At 44.0% G+C, this 25,461-nt stretch overlaps 2 protein-coding genes across 3 annotated transcripts in view; one reads left to right on the top strand and one right to left on the bottom strand.

Annotated features, from left to right (window-relative positions):
• DGKQ (diacylglycerol kinase theta) overlaps positions 1 to 10,399 on the bottom strand; it is a 103,271-nt gene extending 92,872 nt beyond the window's left edge. The window contains exon 1 of the mRNA XM_051966284.1: positions 10,042 to 10,399. Within this exon, the coding sequence (XP_051822244.1) occupies positions 10,042 to 10,399 (358 nt within the window). The remainder of the gene's footprint in view (positions 1 to 10,041) is intronic.
• A 6,359-nt stretch (positions 10,400 to 16,758) lies between these two features.
• Positions 16,759 to 25,461, top strand: part of IDUA (alpha-L-iduronidase) — a 74,065-nt gene continuing 65,362 nt past the window's right edge. Inside the window, exons 1-2 of one of the 2 annotated variants that reach the window (XM_051966298.1) lie at positions 16,759 to 18,073; positions 20,876 to 21,016. In XM_051966298.1, the coding sequence (XP_051822258.1) occupies positions 17,928 to 18,073; positions 20,876 to 21,016 (287 nt within the window). In that variant the 5' untranslated portion in view covers positions 16,759 to 17,927. The remainder of the gene's footprint in view (positions 18,074 to 20,875; positions 21,017 to 25,461) is intronic. The other variant, XM_051966297.1, reaches the window with a different exon arrangement.

Raw genomic sequence — 25,461 nt, 5'->3', positions numbered from 1 at the left:
CTCTCCTTCCTCAAACTACCTGATGGCTTCCCCACCCTTCCACCCTATCTCCCAAGGAGAATATAAACTTTCGGAGAACAGGAGACTGCCTCCTAATTGTGCCTTTGTGTTTTCAGAGCCGGGCACAGGTCTTGCCCAAAATTATGGAACATGTTATGAGCTAGTACATTCACCTCCCCGCCTTGTTGGCAGAAGTGGGGGACTATGGGCGTGGAGCACAACCCATACTGCTGGAGGAGTTGATTCAATGATCAGTTTTGCTGAACTAATTTTTAAAATTCTTTTGTCTTTTTTAAAATTCTTTTTTATTAAAGCTTTTTATTTTCAAAACATATGCATGGATAATTTTTCACCACTGACACTCAAAAAACCTTGTGTTCCAATATTTCCCTCCTTCCCCTCATCCCCTCTCCTAGATTTCTTTTTAAATTCTAAATTACAAAGGAAAGTTCTTGGGGATGTGAGGGAAGTAACGTTGGGAAAGAAAATTGATTTTTGAAGAAAGATATAAAAAAATAATTTAAAGGAACACAGATACACAAATTGGACAAAGAAATATAATGGGAGGAGACATAGCTTTGCACAGAAAGGAGCTTTATGGTGTTTGTTAGATATTGACATGGGAGTCACTGATAAACCGATATAGTTATTTGTCTTTTTTTTTTTTAAAGGAAGCTATAAATTTAAGCTTAAATAATTGAGTTTTTTCTTCAGAGTAAGTTCCAAATAAATTACAGTTCAGGATTATTCTTTGAGGATCCCTGATTTCAACAAAGAGATTTGCCCATCTCTTTCCTCATTCCTTTTAGGACATAGCTTAACAGCTTGATGTGTTGCTGTGATAAAATCAAAGCCAACTTACTCAAGCCTGGTTGGCCAAGCCATCGTGGTGAGCCTCTCCTTGAGGGTCAGACACCTAACATGTGTGTCCTGGATTCACACTCCACGCCTGCCAACTTGACTGGGCATGCCAGGGCTTTTGCTTTGTGACCTTCTGAGTCTGGGGGCACTGCCACTCCATGGCTCAATTCCACAAACTTTTATTCAGCAGCTATCATGTTTTAGTCCCTGTGCTAACCTCCAGGGATGCAAAAGAGGCGGGGGGGGGGGGGGGGGGGGGGTGGGGGGAGGAGGGAGGGGGAGAGAGAGAGACAGTGAAAGGCATGCTGGATTTGGGGCCTGAGGGACCAGGGTTTAAATCCTGTTTTTGGTATTTGCTGCCTGGAACTTCCATCATAGATTAGTCTTTTGATTGTTCTTGGTCCCAGCTTCATGCATTCAATCATTCATTTATCTATCTATTTATTTATTTATTTTTAAATAAAGATTTTTTTTTTTTAATAAAGCCCAGTTTTTTTTACCTGTAAAAGGAAATGGCCTCCAAGGATTCCTTCTGGCCCTATGATGGGCAAGGAAGCTTTATCCCCCAACTTGCTGCTGGGATGGAAAAAACCACTTTCTGCAGACAGTTAAACAGAAGAAGGGAGTGGTCCCATCTATCTATACTTCCAGCCTTTCCACAGAACAGCCATGCCCTCTTCTCTATACCCACCCAAAAGCTCAGTCTAGGAGTCTAGATCCAAATCTGGCCCAGGCTCTGCTAGGAACTGTTGTTTATAAACTTGTGGGCAAACCTCTGGGCCTTTCCTAAAGCCAATTTTCTCTGGGGTTCCGGTTTCCAAATGGCCACATGGGTAGAATGGTCTTTGCCCTCCCCTATCTCCCGTAGGTTCAAGGAAGAGAACGAATGGCAGCCAAGGGCTGGGAGCCCTTCAGAGCACTGAAGGAATGGTTGTAGGGGGTGGGCAGACAGGTATTAGTCACTAAGCACCTCCCCAACCAGGCTGGGTCTGACTTCCTCACATTTATAGTCAGGGGACATCTTCTTGAGGACATCTACCTTCAGGGCTAAGCCCAAGTCAGCTGCCTGACTTTCTGAAAATATAAACATTCCCCAGACTGGTTTTGCCACCAGCCTGGAGTTTTACAAATGAACCATCTTCTTTCTCCTTTGAATTTTTGTTCCTTATACTTTCACAGAGACAACCTAGCAATTAATCCTCCCACACGGCTAGTTTACAATCCCTCTTTTGACCATAGTTACTAAGCAATCTTTCTACGGTGTCAAATCCTGGACTGGCAGAACAGGTTTCCCAAAGGCAGTCCCAGAACCTCACCCACCTCCAAACCTGAGGATTCGGATGCGGATGCAGATGGGGTTGGGGCTGTCCCCAGAAAAGTAGTTTTTGTAGGGCAAGGCTCAGGTTTCAGACTTCTCCACCTCTCTCCAGGATCCTCCCTTCCTCCTGCCCCCATCATGCTGTGTGGATGGACAGACACCCTCCCCACTCCTAGAATGGAGAAGCCTTTGGAAATCAGACACTTCAAATCAGACATCCTAAAGGATGTCATTTGGGATTTCTTTTTAAGTATAATATACATGTTAAGGCCACGGTCTTATCATCTAAGCACCATGTAGGCAAGGAAACGCCTTCATTGTCTCCAAGCTGGTGCTGTCCCATGCTCTGTGTTTTCAGACAGTTCCAGAGACAGGGAGAAGTGGAAAACATTCTAGATTTGGATCCCCAAGTTCTAGTTCAGGGTGCTGGCTCCCCAAATCTTCCTGTGTCTTTGTGGACAAAAAGGGATGGCGAGAGGCTCCCAACTCAAATTTGAAGCCTTCCTCATCTTTTCCCCCCAAAAGATAAAAATGATTTTTTCCTCCTGAAATCTCCTTTTGGAAACTTCTCCTTTTCAACTATGACATTCTCCCTCACATTATACTTATATGTGTACATCATATTTCTTACCCAAACCACGGGTTCTCAATCATTGTTTGTTTGATGGCCCCCTCTGGCAGTATGATGACACTTATGGAGCTCTTCTCAGAATCATGCTTTTATATGCATAAAATAAAATATACAGACTGAAGTACAATAACAATAGATTTTTTTCAAAATCAGTTTTCTGACTCCACGTTAAGTAGCTATACTTAGCAGATCCTAATTCTTTGAAGGTGAGGAATGTTAATTCTAGTCTTTTTATCCCCAGCTTCTGGCAAACAATAGGAGCTGAAATGATCTCAAGGCTGTGTGGGCACAGGCTCATGGGGCTTGGTCCTTCCCAAAGCAGCTTGCCCCAGCCTGGCAAATGTTCTCCTACAAATGTTCCTCTGGGTGACCTCTTTAACTCATAAACCTCTCAGAGTGACTTTGCTGCTTCCCTGGGAGGTAAGAAAGAGAAGGAGGAAAGAGGTAGGGAACATTTCTTCCCACTTCCTTGGCTCTGACTCACTTCCTGAAATGTCAGTCTGCCAGGTAGACTTTTCCACCCCACGTGGCTACTCCTTGGGAGGTTGTGCAGGTATTTTCATCAATGCCAACCATCAACAGAGGCAACAAGAAAGAATAGAAAAAGGAAAATGTGATTCTGATATGACAGAAAGGAGCTCTAGCCACAAGGAGCAGGAAAACTGGCTCAAAGTCCCTCACTCTACCACTAAGTCGATGTCATCTCTGGTCTCTGTTTTCTCTTCACTGAAATGAGGAAAACAAGTCCTACTCTGCCTCCTCCATGGGATTGTTGTGAGGATCAAATGAGATAATTCATAGAAAAGAGCTTTATAAATTATAAACCTCTGTACATATGGGAAGAACCATTATTGCTTTAATTGGGAAATATCTGGTTCACAGCAAAGGATGGCTGCAAACTCTTTGTCTGAAGAACAACATATTACAAAAGACAAAACAATTCTTAGTGTTCTCAATATTTCATAACTAGCTGGGACTTGGGGAAGAGGAGGGATGGGACCAGACAGGGTATCCATCCATTGTCAATCCCTGCCTCTTAAATGTTGGAGAGGAGAAGTCATGAAACCTGGATTTTAATCCTGTTTCCACCATTAACTCACCATCTGACTTTAATCAAGTCACTTCTCTTGCTTGGGACCTCAGCTTCCCCATCATTAACATGATGAGGTTGGCTTAGATCAGCGTTTCTTTACCTTTTTTAAAAAAGTGTGTGAATTGTATTTCATTATAGTTGGTTTATTTAGTAACTCTATTTTACGCACTTATAAGTCTGATCTGGACACAGGCTTCCCCAAACAGCTGCCAAGACACAGGGAAGGTGACAAGTCGCTTACCCAATGGTCTCTAAGATCCTTTCCAGCCCAGACACTTCTCTGTTGGACTGTGATCATTGTTGGGAAATTCATCTTGATATTGAGCCAAAATGCTGCTTTTCCCTGCCTTCTTTTATGCCTCCTTCCTAGTTCTGCTTTCTGGGTCCAAGCAAAACAGGTGAAATCCCTTTTCCATGCAACAACCTCTTGCATTTCCCCCCAAGACTTCTCTTCTCCAGAACCTCCAACTGATTCCCACATTTACTGCAATCTCCTGCCCATTCTATCTGCCCTCCCCTGATGCGGCAGTCGGCTACCCCTAACATGGTACTCAGTACTGAAGATATCATTCTACACAGGGACTGACTGGGGTACTGAAGGCCACTTCACTTGCTCCATGGATACTGCTGATGTTGAGAAGTTTTTGGCTGCTGTGGCTCTCTATGCCCCCATGATTAGGACCTGCCATTTTCTCAAGTATCCAAATATTTCAAGTATCAAGTATCAAGGGTACTTTGCCCACAAGGCTATCAGCATTCAGGGGCAGGGAGTGTGTCTTTTCATTCTTTGTATTTCAAACAGCTGCCAGCTCTGGGCTGGGCACCCAGAATATATAGTACTAACAGTATATTTATATGCAGCTATACTTATATATGTATATATATATGCACATATATATATAATATACACACATATATGTATAAGTTATACAACTGATCTTTGGGGGGAAAGGGAGGAGACAAGGCAGTTCTTAATAAAACCTCCCCATGTCATAAATAACTGAATTTAATTGTTTCAAGGACATTCTTATGGTTTTTTTTTTTTAATTTTATAACTTTTTATTGACAGAATCCATGCCAGGGTAATTTTTTTACAACATTATCCCTTGCACTCGCTTCTGTTCCAATTTTTCCCCTGTCCCTCCACCCCCTCCCCTAGATGGCAAGCAGTCCTATATATGTTAAATATGTTGCAGTATATCCTAGATACAATATATGTTTCAGAACCGAACAGTTCTCTTGTTGCACAGGGAGAATTGGATTCAGAAGGTAAAAATAACCCAGGAAGAAAAACAAAAATGCAAATAGTTCACATTCATTTCCCAGTGTTCTTTCTTTGGATGTAGCTGCTTCTGTCCATCATTTATCAACTGAAACTGAGTTAGGTCTCTTTGTCAAAGAAATCCACTAAGGAGATTCTTATGAATGAGTAGGGGAATTGCCATTCATATGATGACCTTAAAAAGGCAGGGAGTCTGGAGTCTGGAGTCTGGATTCTAGTCTTGGCTTTGGCTAGCACATAGCAAGTCACTTCCCCTCCAAGGCTTTGATTTCCCCAACAGTAAAATGGGGCGAATACTTATCCTGCCTTTGCATTTTCCTCCCAGAGTCCCCCACCCATCTCGATTGAAATCAGACCACTCAGGAAACATGGACATTTGTAATAGGGAAGGTAGGCTGAAAATCTGCCTATTTTGCAACTAGAGAAGGATTAAGGAAGCTTTTTTGACATCCAGATCTCCGCCTCCAACCACTGAGCCTCTGTATATTTGACAACATTACTGGGTTCATAAATACTTCTCCAAGAAAAGGGCAGTCCCCACCTTGCTACGTAGGTTAAGGTACTTCTCCCTCCCAGACAGGAAACAAAAGTATTATTATAGTATTATTCCATTTTATAGAACAGGAAACTGAGGCGGAGAAGTTCAGTGTTTCTCACAGCTAAAAAGTCCGAGCTGAGACTCTGCCCCAAGCTTCCAGACTCCAAGGCCACAGTCTTCCACTCAAGTACCTTTTGTGTGTATATCCTGTTTCCTCTACTGGACCACAAATCCCCTCTGGGGGGAGGGCCCGGCCTCCATCTCTCTGCATCCCTGCACCAAGCACAAGGCCCTCCCCAAAGCCTTCACTCAATGACTGATGACGTCTGAGGCAGACCCCTAGATCTCCCTCTGGCAGCCAGTGAGCTGAAAGCAACAATGGCTGAAAATGTCAAGGTCGGGATTTCCTTTACGCCAGTGGAGCAAGGATTCAGAGACAGCTGTCTTCTAGGCCCAAAGCCCACCTCCTGCCTGCACTTGGCCTGGTCCCCACTGGGGCAGCCTGAAAAGCCCAACTCAGAGCGCTCTGGAGGCAGCTTCTCCCTCTAGGACCTCCATCCCTGCCTCGCGGACCCGAACCTCGGACACCTGCCTGTCAAGAGGGCCCTTGAGACAAAAATCCTCCTCAGAGGCTCTCAGCTCATAGAGCTGCTAATCGCCTCTGCCAGCCTCAGGAGAGAACGGGCTTAAGCTCAAAATCGGCCTGAGAGAAGCCAAAAGGCTTAAGTACAGAAGGCATTTTCTCAGTGTGAAGGTTTACTCCTGCTCCCTAGGAGTCCTGTCAGGGCTTGCTTGGGAGGCAGAGCTGTATTCTTTGTAGACAACAATCCCATCTTCAACAGCCTAGTAAACCCGTAGGACCTGCCAGGACTCATGGGTTCCCTACCAGGGAAAAAGAGAATTTCAGGAGGGATTCGGCTGTTTCATGACACTCACTAGGGGTGAGGGATGACGACTCATCCCAGACGTTTACTTTGTACACAGCCTTTACTGTGAAAATCTTGAACCAGAATGTGTATATATATACCTCTTAATCAACACTGAACCGAATTAGCAAATCTGTAGTCAAGTGGGTCCCAATTTGAGAGCTATGGAGTTGTTTTTTTTTTTTCTTTAAGAGATCTGCAAATCCACAAATAAGATCCCAATTTGAGGGTTATGGACTCTTTCAAGGCTGAAATTTTTTTTTAAGAGATCTGCAAATCCACAAATTATGTCTTCTGTAAACAACAAATAATACATCTCACTCACATGTGTTTTTATTTTTCATATGCATATAGATATTAATGTGACTGCCATTAAAAGCATTCCTGAATTCATAGTAGCTTTGGGTCATATATTTTTTCTAAATTAAGATATTATGGCTAATAGCTCAATAACTGTCATATGGGGAGGGGTGAAGTCTGAAAGATGAGATGAAAAATGAGGTCCTCATTCTCAAACAGGTTGGAAGCCACATCCCAGCCAAAATTCCACTGAGGAACTGGAAGCTCCTTGGAGAGTACATTAGATGAGATCTAGACCCAGGCATTCTAACTCCCTAATACCACCCTGTGTTGGAATATTGACTGGACCTTATATGTTGCTTTTAAAAACTACTTTTATATTCTTCCCAGCTTCCAATCATCTCCTAAGCTATAGGGCTGAAAGTGCCCTTAAAGATCATCTGTCTTGGCTCTCATCCAGTAAGGGATGAAGAAAATGAGCAAAGATGTAATCAAGGTCATAGAGGAAGAAGTCAGAGCTAAGACACAACCCCAGGCTCTCCAGTACTCTTTCCATTAAACCCCAGGGCCTCGAGTTGCTGACTTGAGAAGATGCAGCGTCCAGTGACAGAAAGAGTTTTCTCATCTGGGAGGCTCTCTATACTAATTTAGGTGGCTAAATGGAGGTCATTTTCAGAAGCTGCTACTAATGGAAGAAGAAAGGGGTGGACAAGAAACTAAGGTATCAGGGAAAAGGGGATAGGGTTTGGCTGTAACATGATGAAGAAAACCAATGAGGAATAGTAGAAAGGGGACTGAAAGTTAGAGTTTGAGAGCTATTTCTGACTCGTAGTTGCTGTGTAATGCTGGATAAGTGGTTTCCCCTCTCTGCACTTACAGATAAAAATGGACAATCTACTTCTCAGGAGACTTGAAAGGGAGAGACACTTAAAAGGCTACAGAAATGGGAAATGCTGCAATCATTATCCCTCCTTCATTATGACTATCCTCCAGGTAAGGGCTCTCACACTGGAGGTTAGAAGTTCAAGGGCGAGTTAGCTGGCCAGCCCAGTATTATTACCACAGTGGTTCCTTTGTCCCATACCATGGTTCCCTAAGGGCCCTGTGGCCACAAAACTCAATTACTGTTGTCATCAGTAGTAATAAAAATGATTCACTTGTATTGGATTTTATAGTTTACAAAGCACTTTCCTGAAAATAATCCAGTGAGGGAAGCATTAATAACCCCATTTTACAAATGATAAAGATACCAAAGTGAAATAATCACACATAATTCATAAGTAGTAAGTCCTGAGCTTTCAGGACTGAATTCTTGGACATGTCTGCCCAGAGTCATCTCTCTTTCTGCCTGACAATCAACAGTCAGCATGTCAACAATCAGTCGGGATAAAAACTAAGGAGAGAGGCAATGAAGTGGGATCTGGATACACTACGAATTTCTTCTACGTGTTACATGGCCTCTGCTTCCCCAAAGGAAGGATCTGGCCCAGATGGCCCCAACTCTGACACTCTGTGATTAAAGACCTTCTCTAAGAAGCCTCACACTCCACAAACCTGTGCCGTTGGTCTCCTGGTTCTTCCCCACACAAAACCTCCCCCCGCTTTCTTTGGGCATTTTCATTTTCTGTTCCTGGCCTGGAATTCTCCGTCTCCTCATCAATGCCCAGCTAAAAATCCTACCTCATCCGTCCCCAATCCTCTGTAGCTCTAAAGCCTTCCCTCCTTCGTTACTTCCAATTTAGGCTGGGTACAGCTGGTTTGGACGCGGTGATTTGTGTGGCTCCCTCAGAGAAGGGACTGGCTTTTGCCTGTCTTTATATCCTCAGCACTTGGCTCAGTCCCTGGAACACAGTAGGTGTTACTAAATGTCCGCTGACTCCAGTGACAGAACCCTCTCCTCCTCTCCCAGCTGGGACGATGAACGCAAGGGCGATCTGGTCCCGGGGATAGCATGTGAAGGGCTGGTCCAGGGAAGCGCTCAGGACAGTTCCCGCAGGGCCCAACACTGACCTCCGCAGGAAGGACTCCCAGTTTTACCCCCACACAGTCAGGCCTTTCCTGAGCCCTACCTGGATCCAAACCTGTGTACCAGCTTCCTCCCTGACCCCATCATCCCCAAGTGACCTCTCCCTCCCCGAACATCCACAAAGCCCCTCCCAGGATTCTGCCTACGGGGATGGAGACCCCACGGCTCCCAACACTCAGCAGCCAGAAGGGGCTTGACTGCCCTTAAAAAACAGAGCCCTACAGGGTGGGGGAGGGGGGATGGCCCATAATCAAAGCTTCCAGAATGTTCCTTTCTGTCCCTCAGCTCTGCCCCCCCCCCAAAAAAAAAAAAAAGAAAAATAGGAATGATGTCAAATCAACACATTGCACCTGTGTGTATAGAGCGCTCAGTGCTGCGGGAGACGGAAAGCTTAGAAATTATCTCCACTGAGCTTAACTTTCTACTGGAAGGCACGCATAGCCATTTCACTCTATTGTGTGATAAAATGTTTCTGAAAAATACAGAATCTACCCGAGGCAGCAGGAGGTCCTTCCAGACTGCAGGGCAGAGTGAGGGCGGAGGTTCGATGTGTCCTGTCATTTATTTTTCCTCCAGGCTAAACACGGACCTTGAATCAGAGCGGGCAGCCCAGCCCTCCGATGCCCACATGCAGACCCCCAACCCAGGCTGGCCTGCTGTCCGGGTCCCGGGCCTCCCCAGCTCAGGCTTCCAAGAGGAAGGCAGCGGCAAACGGAGGGTACCCTGGACAGAGGAGAGCAGGCAGGGAAGGGAGAGAGCCAGGGGCCCAGACGGGGTGAATGGCAGCGGAGCCGGCTCGGAGAGCTGGGCTCGGGTGGAGGTGGGTCAGGCGTCCCTGGCCGAGGTCCGAGGCTGGTGCCCATCCCTCCCCGAGAGCCAGGGGTCCGAGGCCGCCGTTCACCCCTTCGGAGGGTCCCGGGAGGGGCTTTAAGCCCAAGGAGGGAGTTCAAGGTTGCCTGCGGTGCCCCAGGAGGCGCTCAAGGGTCCCTGGGTGGAAAGTGCTGCTGAGGAGGGGGGAGGCGTTTCAAACGGGGCTCTGTCCTCGGGAAGGGGCTCTGGGACTCACCCTCGCACTGAAAGCCGGCCAGTCCCCAGATGAAGTCGGTGCAGTAGTGGCAGAAGGTGGGCTTGGTGAGCGTCACCTTCCTGAAGCTGTGGCCCGGAGGGGCGGCGGGGGGCGCCGAGGACTTGGGACCCGGCTCCTGTCCCTGCCCCGGCCCGGCTCCCGGCCCCTGGCCCGTGTGGCCGAGCTGCGGGCGGCCCTTGCCGCCGCCGCCGCCGAGCTTGGGGCTGGAGGCCGGACTTCCCATACGGGAGCCGGAGCCCGAGCCCGAGCCCGAGCCGGAGGTGCCGCCGCCGCCGCCGCCGCCGCCGCCGCCGCCTCCGAACCAGGAACGAGCGCCCGTAGCCGCCGCCGCCGCCATCCGGCCCGCAGCCCGCCGGGGGCTCAGGCGCGGGGCGCCCAGGGCGCACGGGGGGTTCCGAGCTCTGCAGTCCGCATGGGCCCGGCCGCAGGCAGGAGCCGGAGACGCGCACAGCTTCCGACTGGCGGCCAGACCTTGGCCGCCGAGCTACTGAGCATGCCCAGAGGCGCCGGCTCCGGGCCCACGGGCGCAGGGGGAGGGACCGCGAGGGCCGGGGCGGAGAGGGGCGGGGCTGTCTCCGGGCGGGGGGGGGCCGCAGGTGCTAGGAGGCGCGGACCCCGGGCGCGGGGAGGGGGGGAGCAGAGCGCCCCCCTCCCCCCGTCTCGTCAGCCGCACTAAAAGGCGTGAGGGGGAGACTTTGGCGGCGGCGGCGGCGGGGGGCGGGTGCTGCCTTAGATCTCCCGTCATCCCTGTTATTCACAAAAGAGGAAACTGAGGCTCGGAGAGGAGCCCGGCTGCGCTCGCGCTGCGAGCTCCTGGCAGAGCCAGGGCCCCTGTCGCTCAGATCCGTTCAGTACATTCCAGGTTCAGCTCAGGGGTCATTCCTACTGGGAGCCTTTCCTCCTTTCACCGGGAAGCCTTTCCTCCTAGCATCTTGTTTACTCGTCTCCGTCCGCCAGTGGGGAGTAAGAATAATAAACAGTAACTGACATTGAGAGAGAAGTTTAACATTTGCAACGTGCTTTACATAAATCCCCTCGTTTGAGCCTCACAGCCGCTCCTGCGGCACCCACCGGCATTATGATAAGCCATTTCCAGCGCAAGCAACGGAGGTTCAGAGAGCTCTCCTTGGCATCCGTTCGTGAGCCTCGGAAGACTCTGAAATTAAAACCTTAAACATCTCTCAGTGTGATACAGCGGGAAGCATTCTGAGTCTGAAATCAGAAGGGCTGCGTTCAAATTCTGCCTGGGATGCCAAGTCACTTTCCCTTCTTGAGGCCTCAGTTTTCCTCTCTGTCAATGGTGAATGGGGGTGATTGTTTTATTCCTGACATTGCCACCCCAACTACCCGGTAGCATGGGGCCTAACGCAGATAGGGACTTAGTGAATTGCTGACCCCACCCCAGGGGCTTTCCCCCAACCCCCTGCTTTGCTTCTCCTCCCACTCTATCTCAGGACGCTGGATGCTCACCTGGGCCAGAGGAGGCGGCTCATTCATCTTGGATTCCCCCTAGATTTTCCAGGGCATCCGGGATTGCCAGGAAGAAATGGAGGCAGCTTAACAAAATGTACAGATTTTTGAAATCAGGAGAGCTGTGGATTCCCTTTTGGCTCTGTCTCAGTTTCCCCCTCTGTAAAATAAGAGAGTTAGAGTGGAACTTTAAGATCCATTTCAGCTCTAAGGTCCAAGAAATGTTTTCCTTCCTGAACCTTGGGCTGTGCTGGGCACCTTTCTTTTTGTACCCGCTTTGATTTCATTTTTATTCTAGTTCTTAGAGCCCTCATTTCTTCTCTTCTGCTAGATTGGGAGCTTGCTGAGAGCAGAAATCAAGTTCTATTCATCTCTTACAGTCCCTCAGTGTGCAGCCCAGAACAAATGCTTCTAAATGTTTATTGGAATGAATTTTCAGCTGCATTATACAGAAATTACAGCTCTGCAGCCTAGCACTTTACAAGAATAAGATCTTAGATTCTTTTCCTTTTGTTGGTACCAACTATGAACTAGCAGATTTGCTAAGAATAATGAGAAGCATTCATTTAGGACTTTAAGGTTTATAACATGCTTTACAAATATTCTTTGATTTTTTTTTCCCCCTGGAAGGTAATGGTTGCTCTTTCTCAAAAAGGACTATGACATCGGGGGTGGTGGGGTGGTGGTGATGCTGTGACATGCAAGTGAATTGGATTTGAGGAAGGGAGGGTTGTGAACGGTTCCATCTGGATCCAGTGGCCAAATAGAGATCAGCAGTACTGGAGTCCCCTGATCCTCCATGGGGAAACTGAGGCAGGCAACTGTTAAGTAGCTTTCCCAAATGAATGTGAACTATTTGCATTTTTGTTTTTCTTCCCGGGTTATTTTTACCTTCTGAATCCAATTCTCCCTGTGCAACAAGAGAACTGTTCGGTTCTGCAAACATATATTGTATCTAGGATATACTGCAACATATCTAACATATATAGGACTGCTTGCCATCTAGGGAAGGGGGTGGAGGGAGGGAGGGGAAAAATCGGAACAGAAGCGAATGCAAGGGATAATGTTGTAAAAAAAAAATTACCCTGGCATGGATTCTGTCAATAAAAAGTTATTATAAAATAAAAAAAAAAAGTAGCTTTCCCAAAACCACACAGCTAGTGTCTGAGGGAAGATTTGAACTCAGAATTACTTGAATCTAGATCCATCTTTCTATACACTGTGCTACTTTGGGGGGGGGGGCGGAGAGAGAATGAATTCTGATGAAATTACATCTTCTTGAATGAAATTACAGATTCATTAGCATCTTAGAGTATGGTTAATTGGTGGCCTTCTGATTCAACTCAATTAGAATATTATTGAGGATCCTTCCATGCTTGGTTCCAGTCTGGTGGTGGACACAAAGAAGGAGCAGTTCTTGGGAAGCCAACTGTGGGAAAGAGCCCATAGCACAGAAGATAGAATAAAACAGACAGGAAAAAGTTAAGCAGTATCACTCATTCAACAAGCTATTACTGAGTGCTTATAATTCAAAAGACTTCCTCCTCTGCTGTGGGGGTAGGGGATTGGGGGAGAGGAAAGGAGGACCGAAGATGATGTGCTTTAGAGATCCTTTAATCCAAAGTCCCACCATAGGAGGAGTCTTCTCTACTACTGCTCCAATAGATAATCAGTCAACCTCTCTTAGAATACTTCTAGTATTGGGAGTTTCACCACCTCCTATTGCACCTATTTTCATTGCCAGGAAGTTCTGATAAAGAACTCTTCCCTTGTATGTGACTTCCAGTAACATTTCTGGTATTTGAAATCTGAAAGCTATATGAAATCTATTTGTTTTTCTTCTCTCTTCCTCAAGTTTTCTCCAAGTTAACCATTCCTAAAACCTTAAGCTAAATTTTCAGTTGATTGAGATCTCTGTGTGTGTCTGTTTCTCTGTCTCTTTCTCTCTCTGTATTTCTTCATCCTGATTCTGTCATCCTACTTGTCATTCCAGTTTCATGTCATCTATAAATCTGATAAGCACCCAAGTCACTGAGACAAATGTTGAACAATCAAGACATCAGAAACCTGACTCTAGAGCAGTAATATTAAACTCAAATCAAAATTGGGGCCACTAAACTCTTACTTTAAAATCCTAGCAAGCAGCATGTTAATTTAGAAAACTATATATTCACATTATCTGTGTTCTATTGGATTTTTGTTTATTTTGTTAAATATTTCCCAAATACATTTATACCTGGTTCTGGCCACTTGGAATTGTTGCCTACCTTGTGGGCACAAAGCTAACCTAAGGCTCTGACACCTCTGTTCTAGGATGATCCCACTTTTCATCACTACTCTTTGGGTTCATGAAGTCATTCAGTTCTGAATATATCTTACATCAACCAATATTTCTATAGACATCTATTAAGCAGTTTCCATGGGCAAGATCCTATCTTATACAGAGGAGGTTACAAAGATAGGTATGAGATAAACTCTGCTTCCAAGATGTTGACACATAAATGCTACATCTAGCCTCCAGCTTTCCATCTTGACTTCCATGAAACTTAATCATATTATGCCCATTGTATGCAGTAATTTCCTGATCTACCCATTTAATTATCCACTCAAAGGAGGTGGAATAGATGGTTTACTACAGATGGTAAGTTTTATAGGAATGCCTATAAGGAAGAGGTCAGTGAGAAAGGAGTTAGTCAGGGAAAGCATCTTATCTTGCAGGAAGAGGGAGGCAGGAAGGGAGGGAAGAGAGGATGAGTTGAGCTCTGAAGACGTTCATGTCTCCAGTGTTCAATGCCCTCAATTGTCTTGTGTCACTCTAACTTACAAATCTTTTCTCCTGTTCCTTTCCTCCAGGTGGGCTGAGCTCCAACCAAATTGACCCCCATCCATACATATATTGTGCTTGATCACCTTCATATCTTTCATTTTATATATATAATATATATATTTATACACATATGTATATATACATATGTAATATAAAATATTAACATATAATATTTTTTATATATATGAATGGATGGATGTATACATACACAATACAATAATATGTAGTATAATGTAAGTATAATAGTGACAATAATAGTCACTAGACTGTAAGCTTCCTGAAGGCAGGCCCTAGGAATTGTTTAATCTTTGGGTCTTGCCCTTTGTTGTCATTCTTCAATAGTTTTCAGTCATTTCCAACTCTTCATGAGCCTGTTTGGGATTTTCTTGGCAAAGATAATGCCATTTCCAGCTCCAGCTCATTTTATAGATGAGGAAACTTCTCTGTACACTATAAACACTTAATAATTATAATTTGAATTTAAATGAATTGAATGGAAAGAGAAAATACATTTCCAGGCATGGTGAAACTCAGTGGTATCAATGAGATTTGGAGTAGCAGGATAGAAGCAGGTGGTAGAGGGCCTTGAATGCCAGGATAAATAGTTTAGACTTGACCTGGTAAACAATAGGTAATGATCAATCTTTTTCTAACTATCAGGATTGGCTCCCTCTTTGTTCTTTGAAGAATCATTATCAGGATGTAGGATATGGATATTTTCTCAAAGCAGTTTATCATCCATCATCTTATATATCAAGGGCTCAACACTAAAAGAAACTTACAGAGCATTCCCTACATGTAATCCTCTTTCTCCTAATATTCTCTGACTTCTGTACAACATTTAACTGCTTCCAAAACACTTCAGCATCCATTACTTTGAGGACCTGGGATTTCACTGGGGCAGATTCTCCATATGTACCTCAGTAGATAATATTTAAAAGTCGCAGTGATACATCTTGGATAATTTCATCTCTTGCTGGCCACTGAACCTCTAAGGATCTCTGCCTTTAATCATGAAGGTCCACACTGTCTTGCAAACCTTACTTCTGAGATTGTACCTATAATATCAGATAGCCAAAGACAGAAGGGTCGTTTAGTCCCATCCACTGGCTTAGCTTCCAATAACTGAGCATCATTTCTGCCCCATCAGGAAGTTTTGTGGGAAGTGCTTTAATAATAGAGGTGTCTCATACGAAGGGATAGGGACTGGATAGGTGATTTCATTGGGACAGGAAACTCCCTGGAGAGGAAACTCCCTTTACCTGTTCAAGACTGTAACCTCTCTGCTATTTATAATCTTAAAGGGCTTTCTTGAGCACTAAGATTATAAATGGCTTTCCCAGGGTCACCTTGCCAATATAAGCATTTATGTAGTACCTTTTATATGTCAGGTATTATGCTAACTTAAAAGACCCCACATATTATCTCTTTTGATCCTCACAACAATCCACAAATGCTGGTGGTATTATTTCCCATTCTATATTGAAGAAACTGAGGCAAACAGAAGTTACAAGATCCAGAATTATGTAATTAGTATGATTTTTGAACTCAGAGCTTCCTGATTCTAGACTCTATCAGTTACACCAGTTGCCTTTACAATAACAATAATAGCCATTCTCTTTGTTTGGGATTTATAAATAACTTTCTGTATAACATCCTTATAAGGTATGTTCATAAATATTATTCCAATCATACAAATAAAAAAACCTGAGGCCCAAAGAAGTTATGATTTACCGTTACTCATTTGTGACTCTCTATCCTTTACTGCCATGCTTCAGTTGCCTTCTCACTGTGGAATTTCCTTCATACCTCTTGGCTTTCTCATCCTGAAACATCCCTTTGACCCAAGAGCCCCCTTCTCCCACTGGTGAGCTACTTCCAGTTTGAGAAAGAGCCCAGGCTAGCTCTCTCCTTTCAGGTCTATACTGTGGACTCTGGTACTTCATCTTCCCACTGTGCCTGCCAAGGATGCTTTCTCCTCCACCCTTTCTTTTCCTTACACTTAAATTCATTTCCCCAGGGCAGACTGGCATAAAACAAATGCTTTTTAACTGACTGGCTGACTTAACTGCAGCCTGGGCTGAAATTTGTCTTGTGACTCGTAAACCTCCGCACTTTGACCTCCATGTCATATTATTTCTCAAGTTTCCCTATGATCTTCACATAATCCCTAGGCCAAAGGCAGGGGAAGCAATATCATCCCTCTTTTACAGAAGCTAAAAGAGAGATTCAGAAAAATTCAAAAGCCAGTAAATGTCAGACTGGTCTAGAAATTTAGGTCTGCTTTAGGCTCAGCTAATGGTGATATGGACCAGAAGTGCTGTGTGTACCCAGATATGGAGAACTTCTGTTTCTTAACTGATAGAAAATCAAATCTAAGAGGTAAAAATTTCCTACTAGAAACTAAAAACTTTATTTTTTTATTACAGATTTTTATTTACAAGATATATGCATAGGTGATTTTTCAGCATTGACAGTTGCAAATCCTTTTGTTCCAACTAAAACGTTAATAAACTTCCACGTTCAGGAACCCTGCTCTGTCCTTTAGCTGTTTCGTTTTTCTTCCTTGTCTGTATACACCTGGCTCGCTGTTGCAGCGAACTCCGACCCTGCCAGGATGACAATTTTCCTTCAAGGTTCCACTCCTGGACTCCGTACTCTCGTCCTCTTCCAGGAAGTCTGCCTTGATCTCAATCAGCTAAAACCGATCCCTCCCTCCTGTTCCTCGAGCTCAAAGAACGAGTCTTACTTTTGCTCCACGCCCTGCTACCAGCGAGTTTATCTCAGATTTAATCCTATCTCTCAGAGCAGCAAGAATTTAATCTTTGATTGTTCAGCTGGCTTTGTAAACTTTAAGTGAAAGTCAAAAGAAAGCCGATCTTAGAGTCGGAAGACCTAGGCAAGTAAGTTCTCTTGGAGGCTTTTTCCTGCATCTGCAAAGCGACACGTTCCGATTCGTTGGCTTCTAAGGTCTCTTCCAGGTTTAAATCGGGTCCTCTGACTATTAGGACTGAATGGGTTGAGAAACACAGGCCGGGCCTGGATTGGGAGTCAGGAGACCCAGATTCCGAGCACCTGTTCTACCATTTACTGGCCTGTGACCTTGCATGCCCTCTCTGGGCGAGGAGAGGTCGGACGCGTGGCCTCTAACCATCCCCGAGCGTCCGATCTCAGGTGGTCGGACTCCAACCCTTTCCTCAGCCGGGGCTCGGGCTCTTTCCCCGTGGGCAGCGTTCGGGAACACCCCCGCCCCGCCCCGAATCCGACTCCAGGCTGCCCGGAAGAGCTGGATCAGGAAGCAGCCGCAGGAAACCGCTAGGGAGGATCCGTTCTCCCGGGAGGCAGAGTGGGAGTGGGAGGGGGCTCCCTGCCGCGAGCGCAGAGGAGGCGTGTCGAGATTCCGGGGCTGCGCGCGCTCTCCCGGGGAGGCCCGAGCCGAGCCGGGCTGCGCGCGGAGGGGCGGGCCTGCTTCCTTCCCCTAGGAGCCGGAAGCCGGCTGCCAGCTGCGGGAACGCGCTCCGTTGGAGCGGAGCCGGCCGCTTCGCAGCGCCTCTGGGCTGGCGGCTGGATGGGGGCTCGGAGCACGTGGGCCGCGGCGCCGCTGCTGCCGCTCGTCGCCCTCCTGCCGCCGACCTTCGCCTCCTGCCTCTTCTCGGTGGACGCCTCCACAGCCACGGGGCAGCTGAAGCCTTTCTGGAGGAGCACCGGCTTCTGGTAGGCTGAGCTCGCCTCCCCGCGGCCAGTGCCTGGGACGCCTCCGCCATTCCCCTGGCTGGGGCGCAGTGACGCCCGCCGACCCCCGCTGCCCCCTCCTACGGGCCGTGCCCTGGCTCCTCTCGCGCCACTGTCAGGGAGAGACGAACGAGGCTCCCGAAGTCCCCCACAGTCCGTCTCCCTTCCCCCCGGTGTTTTCTCTGTTTCAAGTTCGGGGCCGTCCGAGAGGCTGGAGCCCCAGCTGCATAGTGCTTTGGGGGGATTCCAGGGATAGGGGTCTGGCAGAGAAATCTCGGAGTAGAAGGAGAGCCCCTCGAAAACTGAGTGAAGGCAAGTTATGAGTCTTAGCTACGCCTTGCCCCCCACTGTGAGCTCTGCCCAGAGAACCTTAGCTCGAGAAAGGGACTGACTAACCTACACCTGGAAGGAAACCAGCCGTTTATAGCCTAGCCTTCCCTTGAGACTTCTGGTGACCAGTAACTTTGAAAATATCGTTGAAGCAATGGCTTCCGTCTAGGATGCTCTGTTTACTGGGACGCTTTCCCTTGTACCTAGCAAAAATCTGCCTCCTCAAACTTTCTGCTTTGGACCTAATTCTGTTCTCTCGGGTCAAACACAAATTTGGCCTTTCCCTCCGTGACAGCCTTTCAGACACTTCATGTTCCCCGAAGTCTTCTTATTTGCATACAGCAGGTATTAAATACTTGCTGAATTGGCTTGAATCTAAATTAAACACTTCTAGTTTCCTCAGCTGATTCTCATGTGACCTGCATAGTGTTTGGTCATCAGCATCATGGAAGAATCACAGATTCTCTGATTTGCCAGTTCCTCATAGTGCTTGAGGAAAAATAAAATTAATCATACACACACTTAACATAAGGGATCATGTCACTGAACTAGTAACTAGAGTCTGCCAGTAGCTGGACTCTGTGGAGAGAAAGCGTCTTGGATTTACCTGGAATTACTCTTTGGGGGACCAGGGAGGGGGAAAGAGCTAGTGTGGCTTGTATCACTCAATATACCTCTGGGGAAAACAGTAAGTGCTCAGGGAGTGTTTCCTGAATGAATGCAGGACTGTCAGTAAAATGATGACCTTCTTATTCTATATTTCAACTATCTATTATTTCATTAACGTGAGTACTCCCTCCACTGGCGTGGACCCTCTCTAGTCAGATGTCTTTCGCTGGCATCTCTACTCTCATTGGCTCAAGCTCTCATTAGCTGTATCTTCTCCATCCTTAGGGACCCAGTAGTAACAAGACTACAATTCCATTTAACCACTTAACATCAATTAGCTTTTACAAAAGGATGTTTACTTTGAGGACTTGGTCATGACTGACACACAATCATTTCTCCCAACCCCTTAGGAGAATACTTGCTCCCATACCACTTCTGTCTCTGGGACGAATATAGGCTTAACTTAGCACGGTTCCTCCATAGCATCTGTCTCACCAACTTCATGTTCAAATGCGATAGGACTTTTAGGTAAGCCTGCGTCTCGGCTACTGCTGGACTGGATCCTGGAGCCCCAGAGGTCACTCTTTGCTCCTCAGCTTATGATGCTGGACTGACTCAGAAATGAGAGGATGCCAAGGAGTCCTAGCCCTTTGGACCATTTGAACTCCCAAAGTCAAAGAACACATTCCTCTCATCAGATGTACAACTGAAGAAGTCATTGAGATTTTTCTAAAAGGGAAGGAAGCAGAGACCATAGCTGATGCTGGCAGGGTCTTTTGAATTTCTCTCTAGTTCATCAAATAGCTCCTCTTCAGAGTAAGTTGACTGGCACCAGTTATGGAATATCTATGAATATTCCATGGTTTGTTTCTCCAAAGTCACTTTCCTTACATGGTATCATAATTCTCTCAGAAGCTATTCTCTAGTGTCCTTAACATGAAAAAGGAAACATCTTTTCCTTAGCAAAAGACTAGGATCTTGAGTGATTTCACTCAATTGTTGACCAGTATTAAGATGAATGACTGTGAACTTCATGGACAGTCGCAGGGTAGCTAAGAGAATCACCAAAGATGTAAAGTTAGAAATATCCAGATTATTTGGATACTCAGATACTCAGATTATTTGAGTAGATAAAAAGCTACAATCTGAAAATTTCTAATACCAAAGATATAATTAAATTGGAATAGGTAAGGACTTTTCCCCAGAGTGATAATTTCTAAATTTATACCGATTTCTTTTGTTTTATATTATTTCATTTCTTAATAAACCTCTCTACCTCCCCCAACCATAATACCATCCCTTATAGCAAAGAATAATAATGAAAAAATAAGCAGGGGGATGGAAGAGAAGCATTTCATTAAAATGAACCAATATATCCTGAATGAGACATTTACTTTTTGGAACCAGATCAATTTGGGGATTAAAAAATTTTTTTTTGCTTGACTATATATATTTGCTCTAAAGGGATTCCCCCCTTCTTTTCCATTTGTGGGATCAGGGAGATGTAGGAAGGAGAGACAATAAAAATTTGTTAGATCAAAAAAAAAAAATAGAGTTAACAGCTGACTTAAAAAGTAGTGATCTTCCTGTGGCTAGAAAAGTCCAGACAGAGGCTAAATGACCCATCTATTAAGGATACCAAGGTAAGCATTCCTGCATTGACTAAGGGGTTGTACACAATATGGCTATATAGTAGCTGAACTGATTATTTCACATTTCTAGGTACTCTATACATACCTGTTACATAATAGGTATGCTTTGCCCAGGGGCCCTGTAAATATGGGATGTCTGTAAAGAGGTGCTTGGGAGTGATATCTTTTTCTTGATCTTTTTGCTTTTTTTCAGCCCACCTTTGCCTCATGAAAAGTCAGACCGATATGATCTCAGCAAAGACCAACAGCTCAATCTTGCCTATATTGCATCTATCCCTCATGGGGGCATCGAACAGGTCAGAACTCATTGGTTACTGGACCTCATCACAGCCAGGTGAGCCCTCTTGATTTCCTGAGGAACTGTATCAGCAGCCATGACATTTACATGAGGGAAATAAAGGGAATCATACGATTGTATGATGGAAGAAAGCCAGAACTGGGAATCAAAAGACTTGGGTTTTAGTTTCAGTTCCACCATTCCCTAGCTACATGATCCTGGCCAAATCATTTCTCCTCTCTGGGGCTTCAGAGATATCTATAAAATAGAAATTATTATGCTTGCACTTTCTACTATGCAAGTCCGTGTGGCAAAAGAGCTTTGCTAACCTTAAACTGTCATATAAATGTTATTATACTATAATTATATAAACTGTAGTATTATATAGTATACCATATTATACAATATGTTATATATACTATACTATATATTATATAATTTTATAGCATATAAATGTGTAAAGTATGTATAGCATGCTATATATAATATATAACATAAATATGTTAAATGCATATATAAAATATAATTATATAATGTATAGTATAATATATACTACATTAGGACAATATAATGTAGAATAATTACATTAGTTATTCTAATATTATTAACAATGATAGGAAGAAGATAAAAGAATAAGCATTTATATAGCATGTATCATGTGCCAAGAAGTGCTAAGAGCTTTAAAACTATTATCTCATTTGATTCTCAATCCTGTTTTGAGAATTCTTTTTTGCGATAGATGCTGTGATTATCCCCATTTTGTTGTTGTTTATATGTTTCGTTATGTCCAATTCTTCACAATCCTATTTGGAGTTTTCTTGTGGTTTGCCACCTCCTTCTCTAGCATATTTTATGGATAAGGAAACTGAGGCAAGCAGGGTTAAGTGACTTGCTCAGGGTCACTCATCTAGAAAGTCTCTAGGCTGGATTTGAATTCAGGTTTTCCTAACTCTGTACTCTATCCATAGCACCACATAGCTGCTTTATTATTACATCATTCTCATCATCATCTCTGATTCCTCTAACATAAGAGTCTCTCCACAGACACAGATCACACTCCCTCTGTGTTGGAGTAGACACTTTGTCACGAGTTGCTGTGGCTGAGATCTGGCTGGGATATAGAGGTTTCTGCCCTGAGCTGGATTGCTCCTCAGGCAGGAGATATCCCACAGTCCATCTCTAAGCCCATACCCATCTTTCCAGTTTGTCTAGACCTGCCGGAACTTCTGCTATCTTGGCATTGCCTTCAGGAACCGAAGGCTCATTTTAATGCTGTGATTTAGCTTGGGGAGGATGCCTGGAGAAAATTATCATGCTTAGCATAATCCCTGGCACATAGCAGGTGCTTTATGAAGGTTTACTGACTGACAGTAATATTATTATTATATTGTTATATTCTAGTATTTATGAAGCAACTAGATGACACAGTGGATAGACTATTGGTCTTGGAATCAGGAAGACCTGCATTATCATTTACTAGCTATGTGGCCCTGGGTACATCTCTTAAATAGCATTTGGGATAGCTAAGTTGGGAGGTTGGCTACAACTATGAGATTGGAATCAGGGAGATCTGAGTTCAAATGTAACCTTTGACATTTGTGATATGATCTTGGACAAGTCACTTAACCTTTGTGCCTTCAGTTTCCTCATCTCCAAAATGGGGATAATAGCATCTATCTTCCAGAATTGTTGTGAGGATCACACGTGATAATATTTGTTTAGAGTTTTATAAACCCTAAAGCACTATGTAAATATTAGTTATTGTTATTAATATTATGATTAGGTATAATGTTAAGTATTATAGTAATATAATGATATGAAGGAGAGGCAGTGTGACATAATATTTAGAGAACCAATCACAAATTGGCATTGATGAAGAAATCTGCCATCCCACAAGTCCTCAGCTATGATTATCGGATAATGTTATCAATGATTTAGAGCAGGGGTCCTCAAACTTTTTAAATAGGGGGCCAGTTCACTGTCCCTCAGACTGTGGAGGGCCGGACTTTAGTAAAAACAAAAACTTTGTTTTGTGGGCCTTTACATAAAGAAACTTCATAGCCCTGGGTGAGGGGGATAAACGTCCTCAGCTGCTGCATCTGGCCCACGGGCCGTAGTTTGAGGACCCCTGATTTAGAGTTAGGAAGGACCTTAGAAGCTATTAAGTTCAACTCCCTCATTTTACAGATGAGGAAACTTTGCCTAGGAAGGGTGAATGTTTTTCTCAGAGCATCCTCTTAATAAGTATTTGAGACAGTCTTCCTGACTCCAAGACCAGTGTCCGGATGAAATCATGAGTCTGGAACCATTATATTGTGATGTTATTAAGTCTGGACCCAATGTAATATAATCTTATTAAGCTTTAATAATAATTTATCTTTCCCATCATTATTAAATCACCAGATATATTCTACATTCATACACTACTATGAATGAGAATGATCTAAACAGGTTCAAGATGGGTTAGTCCTTAAATGGGAGACTGCTGAATATGAATACTGAATGTAAAGAGAGAATTAGAATAATCAGCTGGATAGAAAGCTGCCCTTGGAGTAAGAAGAGCTTTCATTAATAAGTTTAAAATAATTATACATATTTAGCTTCTCTCAGATTACTAGCTATCTTGGGGAAGGGGGGAGGTAAGGAAGAGACAAAAAATTTGGAACACTCTTACAAAAACAAGTGTTAAAAATTATCTTTACATGTATTTGAAAAAAAATATTGAAAATTAAAAAAAAGAAAAGCTTTCATTAAGTCTCATGGCTGATACTGATGAATAAGTCATTTAACTTCACAGTATCTCAAGAAATTTTTTAAGACTGTAAGTTGCAAAAAGCAATTTTTGATATGCATTGGTAGGGAGTTTCCACACAAGTCTGTTATAAAATCAAATGACTAATTTGTTATTAAATAAATTATATTGTTAGGTGAGGGAAGGGAAAAATTTGGAACCCCGAAATTTAAAAAAATGAATATTAAAATTTGTCTTTAGAATAATACGCCATCTTAGGGAATGGGAGGGTGAGGGAGAGAAGGAAGGAGAAAATTTGGAACTCAAAATTTTAAAAACTGTATGCTACAATAAATGTTATTATGATTGAGGTAATGATGAGCAATTATTAATACAATATACTATTATAATTATAAAACTAAATTATTATTACTAATTAATAACGATAAACTCTATTATATATAATTATATGTAATGGCACATACATATAATTATAATACTAAATAATTATGATTTTGCAAATTTGTTTTTCCTTGCAAAGCCCTAGCGAACTCAGGATTAAGCAACTAGATGACAAATCCCTCCCTGTCCCATGTCCTGCAGTGATAACGACTTCTATATCACTTCTATTATCACTACCTCACATGAGGAAAGCACTTGAAACTCTTCCCAAAGTGCTTTTGAATCAATTTTCTCTTCTGGTCTTCATTTCTTCCCTAAGAGATAGGTAGAATAGGGATTGTTGCCACCTCCATTTGGCTGATGAAGAAACTGAGGCCTAGGGAGGAGAAGTAACTTCAGATTCAATTTATAGATGGAGCCAGGATCAGGACCTAGACACCCGAATCTGCACTTTGTTCTGACGGCAGTGTCTTGGAAGGAGGATGGAAAGGGGAAGATATGTAGAAGAAAATATAATCCAATAGAATTCTTCCAGCTGGACTGAACTTTAGTGCTTCTGTAATTCAGTTATTCATTTTTCATCTGTAAAATGGGAGTCATAATAGCATCTCCCTCCTAGGGTAATTGTGAGAATCATTTAAGATAATAATTGTATAATTGTAAAATGCATAAGGTACAGTGCTTGGCACATAGTAAATGTTAAATTAAATGCTATTTATTATTATTACTTATTATTATTATAACAAGGGAGAAAACTAAGTCCTAGAAGTCAACTGGACAGCTAGGTGGTACAGTTCATAGTGCTGGGCCTGGGGTCAGGAAGACTCATCTTCCTGATTTCAAATCCGGCCTCAGACACTTACATGATGTGTGACCCTGGACAAGTCACTTAACTTTATTTGCCTCAGTGTCCTCATCTGTATAATGAGCTGAAGAAAGAAATGGTCAACCACTCCATTATTTTCACCCAGAAAACTCCAAATGGTATCACAAAGAGTTAGACACAACTGACAAATGACTGAACAACAACAAAAGTAGCCAGGGTTGTGGTGCAGCGAGTCTAGAAGATCCAAGTTCAAATCTCATCTCAAATGCTCATTAGCGCTATAACCCTGGGGAAGTAATTTAACTCTGGTCCTCCTCGGTTTCCTCATCTGTAGTATTCAGATGATAATAGCACCTACATACCAGAGTTGTTGTAAGGATTTGTAGATCCCTTAGCACAGTGCCTGGCACAGAGTGGACATTTCATAAACGTTTGTATGCTTTCCTTCCTTCCTCCTTCCTTGTGAGAGAAAAGGACTTGTCCAAGCTGATATAGCTAGTTATTGGCAGAGCTGGGATTTGAACTTGGGTCTCCTGTGTTTAG

This window comes from Antechinus flavipes, chromosome 6, assembly GCF_016432865.1.
Source record: "Antechinus flavipes isolate AdamAnt ecotype Samford, QLD, Australia chromosome 6, AdamAnt_v2, whole genome shotgun sequence".
Lineage (NCBI taxonomy): Eukaryota > Metazoa > Chordata > Mammalia > Dasyuromorphia > Dasyuridae > Antechinus > Antechinus flavipes.
Note: the sequence above shows the minus strand (reverse complement) of the source record. Positions and strands in the feature narration are given on the sequence as shown.